Source organism: Ostrea edulis, chromosome 10, assembly GCF_947568905.1.
Source record: "Ostrea edulis chromosome 10, xbOstEdul1.1, whole genome shotgun sequence".
Lineage (NCBI taxonomy): Eukaryota > Metazoa > Mollusca > Bivalvia > Ostreida > Ostreidae > Ostrea > Ostrea edulis.
The window spans coordinates 21,623,218-21,629,217 of NC_079173.1; the positions used below are offsets into that span (position 1 = coordinate 21,623,218).

At 37.8% G+C, this 6,000-nt stretch overlaps 1 protein-coding gene across 4 annotated transcripts in view; it reads right to left on the bottom strand.

The window, feature by feature from the left end:
- LOC125665513 (polycystic kidney disease protein 1-like 1) overlaps positions 1-6,000 on the bottom strand; it is a 221,997-nt gene that overhangs the window by 32,081 nt on the left and 183,916 nt on the right. For all 4 annotated transcript variants that reach the window (XM_048898165.2, XM_048898166.2, XM_048898167.2 and 1 more), the window contains 3 exons: positions 5,677-5,875; positions 5,108-5,191; positions 948-1,155 (listed from right to left, as the gene is read on the bottom strand). In XM_048898165.2, the coding sequence (XP_048754122.2) occupies positions 948-1,155; positions 5,108-5,191; positions 5,677-5,875 (491 nt within the window). The remainder of the gene's footprint in view (positions 1-947; positions 1,156-5,107; positions 5,192-5,676; positions 5,876-6,000) is intronic.

The following is a 6,000-nucleotide window of genomic DNA, read 5'->3' on the forward strand; positions in this document are numbered from 1 at the left end:
ACGGTTCGGTTTGTATCCTGCCCACAAGGTTTTCCTAATAAGTGATACTACGACCTTGACCTTTGACCTTGAAAAACAATAAGCATCTTCTCATCATGGTGATCAAATGTATCAAGTTGTAAAGTCCTAGGGCTTATGGTTCAGTCTGTATCCTGCCCACAAGGTCCGGACAGACAGACGGACGACGCCATACCATTCGACGGGCGTATAAAAATTAGTAAAGCCGAAAATTTTATAATCCAAACTATGATATTTGTTTAGCAAAGTTAATCACAGCGCATTGTTATCTAAAATACATCTGCATGTGTCAATGAAAGCGAACTGATTGAGAAAAGAGTAACATTCGAATGTGCTTCTTCCGGCTACAAATAAAATTTTGTTCACTTACTAACTGAAAAAAAGTGTTTTTACGTCTTTTTCTAAGATATTACTCCTGATTTCATCCCGGTATCTATGATAATAATATATAATTTATTTGGTTTCTAGAACCCATTTTAGAGTAATTGTAACTTCACCATGAGAAATAAATTCCTTTCCTACCTACCCAATATTTAACAGAGAGTCGGGAAAGAATAAAGAATACATATTTAACCCGCTGTTAGAGAGTTATTTGTCAGTGTTGTCCTCACTTTAGGTAGTTATTTGTCAGTGTCGTCCTCACTTTAGATAGTTATTTGTCATTGTCGTCCTCACTTTAGATAGTTATTTGTCAGTGTCGTCCCTCACTTAAGAGAGTTATTTGTCAGTGTCGTCCTCATTTTAGATAGTTATTTGTCAGTGTCGTCCTCACTTTAGGTAGTTATTTGTCAGTGTCGTCCTCACTTTAGATATTCATTTGTCAGTGTCGTCCTCACTTTATATAGTTATTTGTCAATGTCGTCACTTTAGATAGTTATTTGTCAGTGTCGTCCTCACTTTAGATAGTTATTTGTCAGTGTCGTCCTTACTTTAGCGGTTGTTCCCGCCCCTCTCCGGAATCCCGTCTCCACGATGACCTCGTATTTTTGTTGGTCAGTCAGTGCATTGTCCCTCAGGTAGAGAATCCCGCCCTTTCTGGCGTCATGCTGATCCTTCCTGTAGCACGCCACCATTAAAACACCGTAGACGACCAGAGCCACGATGAGGATAGTCACACACAGCGGGTTCTCATTGGCTCTAAAAATAAAGAGCGGCATCAAAACCAGATAATCAACCCAACAAAATAAGACAACCGTATAAACAGAAAGTTTAATGAGGAATTAATTTTGGCTTTATTAGCGAGAGTGATGAGGTCGCTAAAATTGAATATCGCTAACAATTTACTCCGTATTGGAGGTAATAGTTAGCTTTCCTTAAAATGATGAAGTCGCTAAAATTACCTCTCGCTAAATACCCATAAAAACCCATATGTCTTGAAAAATCGCTAATATTGTGTCTCGTTAAAAATACACTTATACGGGTATTATAATGGCAAAACAAGAATTTACAATAATGGTTTACAGTTGTAAAAACTTTTACACTCCGGTATTCGAAGATGAAACTTTAATACATGTATATTATTTTAAAAAACACGTTCATGTCATGTAGTAAAAACTACTATGATGATGAAGTATTGTTAACTGCCATGGTAATATTTTGATATCTAGGAAATAGATAGTGTGCACACAAATTAATTCAGGGGTTTGGTTTAGGGTGGTGCCCCAGGAAGAAAAGCCTTTGTAAGGTGAAGATAACGAACAGTGATCAATCTCATAACTCCTCTGAGGTTGGTTGGTTGTATATTGTTTAACGTCCCTCTCGAGAATCTTTCACCCATATGGAGACGTCACCATTGCCGGTTAAGGGCTGCAAAGGTTAAGCCTGTACTTGTCGCTTATGGCCTTTGAGTAGGGAGGGATCTTTATCGTGCCACACCTGCAGTGACACGAGCTTTCGGTTTCGTGGTCTCATCCGAAGGACCACTCAATTTAGTCGCCTTACTCCTATAAGGAATATAAAATAAAGAGTTGGGCAAACACGGACCCCTGGACATACCAGAGGTGGGATCAAGTGCCTAGGAGGAGTAACCATCTCCTGTCTACCGGTCACACCCACCGTGAGTCCCGTGTCCTAATCAGGTAAACGGAGTAATCGATAGTCAAAATCAGTATACACAATGTCATATCTTGTATAAAAAAAGTCAAGAGAATTTAAAGGGACTGGTTCACGTTTTTCGAAAGAAATGTTTTTCATTTTTGATGTCAAAAATAAAAAATATAGCTCATTTAATGTTGACAACCAAAATTTGGACCGTCTAAATGCAAGGATAAGAGCAATATTTTAGTTTTGATTTTGTGTTATGTAAACAAAGACTCGAGTCTTTTTATGTAAACAAACAAACCAGTGAACCGTTAATTTTGTAATTTAAAGCCTCTTCATTTTGTACAATCACAAGTTTTAACTTTTAAATGACGCATTTGACCTAAAGTATACATGAAATGTGATATGTATGATGAACTTGGACCAATATCCATTTATTTTGAAAACCGCGCAAACAATAACACACCTCAATCTTTGTTTTCAAAACAAAAAATAAACTCTCTATAATGAGCTTCTGTCATGCTGAATAACTTAATTTTTTGTGAAACCTTCTAAACTTATTAGACTGTAGATTTTCGATTATTTAAAATGAAACATAAAATTTGGAGGAAAATCGTGAGTCAGTCCCTTTAAAAGAGAAAATGTTCGTCTCTATATCACTATCGTTTTATTATCTTGTGCGTTCCTTCCGTGGTCAAATCTTGTTCCCGGAGGTCATGGCTTGAACAGACCTAAGTCTATGCAACATACGGAAACAATCGAACAAATTACATATCGTGAATCTAAAGAGGACGTGTTCTAATCATTGTTCTTATTCATTGACCAGGATTGCTTATGGCTGAGTTGATCCTCTGGTTTCAAGTAGAATATTCTGAGGGATGGGCTTTGATCAGAAAAGGTTTCTTGAGCTTAAATGACTCATTAGAGCTGAAATTTGTATATAGTGAGAGATATTGAGCTGTTGAAATTGTTGTAATTTTTATCAGACAATGTTAACCAAAACCTAGTCCTACATTCAGTGCTCAAGCTGGGCTTTGCCATTTTCGCCAATGGCGAATTTTTTTCAAAAATGGCGAAAAAAAATTTAAAGTGGCGAAAATCCCTTTTTGCAATAAATTGTATTTTAAAATTTCCTTTGTCAGTGACACATTATCACCTGTTCGTTTATGCAGTCAAAATCTGTTTATTTAGTCAACGCGTGCGACCAGAAACCTCGCATCGCTCCAGTGCACAGAGAGCTGGTCACAAAGGCCAGAAAATAGCCTCAGGTAATCTATGGCTGCAAAAAAGTCGGTGATTATGTAATAAAGTACATCGGACAGCTGTGTACCCGGCTGTGGTCAATTGTTTAACATTTAAAGTCTTATTCATTATCGTGTTATCATCTCCACATTAATGTCAATTCTTAACCACAGAACTGACCGGTAATTAAATTAGCCGTATTGTTGTGTATAATGGATATACATCAATTGTTTGTTTTTGCGGCCAAGCTCGTTGATTACAAGATTTTGATGTGTTTGATTTAAGTTCGAATATTTCATAAACAATGCGGTTGGTCACCATTGGTATGGACATAGCAATTTTAATAAACAATTTTCTTTGAAGTTCGGTGCGCAACAGTATATAAAAATGCTTATCTCATAAGACTATGCACCCCATTCTATTTTGACACTAAACTTGTAGCTTCTGACCCTAGTCAGTCTATAATTAAAAAAATATCTATGTTTGGCTTTACTGCCAACCCCACCTGCTCAAACATCTGATTCTGTCCAAATTGCAAAATCTTCCATACCAAAACGGAAATTTAATAGGGAATGGTTGAGATACGACTCTAAATTGGGCTTGATGTTTTGTGACATCTGCATTTCGTGCAATGTACACAATGTTTTCACTGAGGGGTGTAGCATCATGAAGTTTATATTTATATGATTTATTATTAGGTATGGTAGCTGGATATGATTAAGTAATGTAACTGATTCAAAATGCTAAAATCAGTGTAATGAATAATTTAAAAATAATATGATGGAAATAATTGTAAAGCATGAGATTATTTGTGCCGCGCCGCACCCCGAAAAAGTGGCGAAAGGGAATTTTGGTCCAGTGGGAGCACTGACTACATTCAGATACAGTTATGTGTAGTACAAGAGATATTTCTACACATTTCTATACATTGTATATCAAAATTGTGACGTGGGGAGTAACCTTAACCAGGCTGACCTCATGAACAATAAGGATAATTTACACTCGGGTGCGCATCAGCCTAACAAGTATGAAAGGTAAAATATTTTCCAGCAATCGGTTGTACTAGTTCCACTCTACACAAAACCCTGTCCAGCCCGACGGTGAGCCTTTCCTTTGACAAACTCCCTTGTCAAACAATATGACGTCGATGTCAATCAGCAAACAAAGAATGCGTCTTCCAATTATCAGTTGCACAAGGTGTAGAAGATACATTAAAACCTGTCTGCTCTGTTAGTGACCTTGACCTTTGACATACTGATCAGCCTAGCAATACGAGTCACCTGTGCATTGATGTATATCAGCCTACCTAGTATGAAATCTGATAGGTCAATCATTCTCCAGTTGGCCGTTACAGAAGATCCAATATACGCGAAACCTGTCTGGCCTGGTGACTGACTTCGGACATACTGACCTGCCTGTCTGACCTGGTGACTCATTTCGGACAAAATGACCTGCCTGTCTGGCCTGGTCACTCACTTCGGACATACTGACCAGCTGAGCAGGGGTGATTTACATGATTGTGTGCATCAACATATCAGATATTTTTAGTGTACGTTTTCCAGCTATCCCCGACACAGGATAAGTCTGAATGACCTTGAACTTCGACATGCAATAGAGATCAGGTGCGTGTTAATATGCATTAGCTACAGTATACTAAGTATTAAGTCTATGGCATTAAGTTCTGTTAACCGGTGCACAAGGTGTGGGAGGCCGATCGACATACGAGGGCATAAAAATAATGGCATGATGTTATTTAATCCTACATAAAAGGACACTACATATCGCTGTCTCTGCTTATGATACTCACTCAAAGAACGTCTCCACTGGAATTAATGTCAGTATCGGTACTGTCTCTCCAAAGAAAGATCCGAATGTCGATAAGTGATTGCACCTGTAAAATGTTTTAACTTTGTGTAAGCTATAGTACTCCTCGTTTCTTGATTTATACAGGATTCAGTCATTCATTAGACCAATACACGCAAAATGAAACCAAACCTCTACACGTTTTGTGGATTACAACAGTGATTGATAAGATTTATAACGTTTTGTACAACAGTGATTGATAAGATTTATAACGTTTTGTACAACAGTACTAAATAAGATTTCTAACGTTTTGTACAACAGTGATTGATAAGATTTCTAACGTTTTGTACAACAGTACTAAATAAGATTTCTAACGTTTTGTACAACAGTGATTGATAAGATTTCTAACGTTTTGTACAACAGTGATTGATAAGATTTCTAACGTTTTGTACAACAGTACTAAATAAGATTTATAACGTTTTGTACAACAGAACTTGATGACATTTCTAACGTTTAGACCATTTTATTACATTTTCAAATTCAAGGATCTTATATGAAAGTCAGGGTACCAACCTGCAATGAGTCACTTCGTATGTAGACTCGTCCGCTGCCCAGCAACCATCACGTGACCAATAATTTTGCTCCGCCTCCCAGTAGAGACATCTGGTATGCCAGATATGTAATGTGTAGTTCCGGCTCTGTACCTCCCCTGGGCGTGGTCTGCCAGCGTTGTACTTGGCATCCACAAAACCCAGATAATATTCGCCAGACGCTGTAATGTGACAAATCAGGATAAATGGGTAGGACAAAAACAAAATGTCCCGGACAATAGCTGCAGGGGCATCCACTTATCTTCAGGAAGATGGATCGATATGACTTAGTGTGGCCCTACTAATC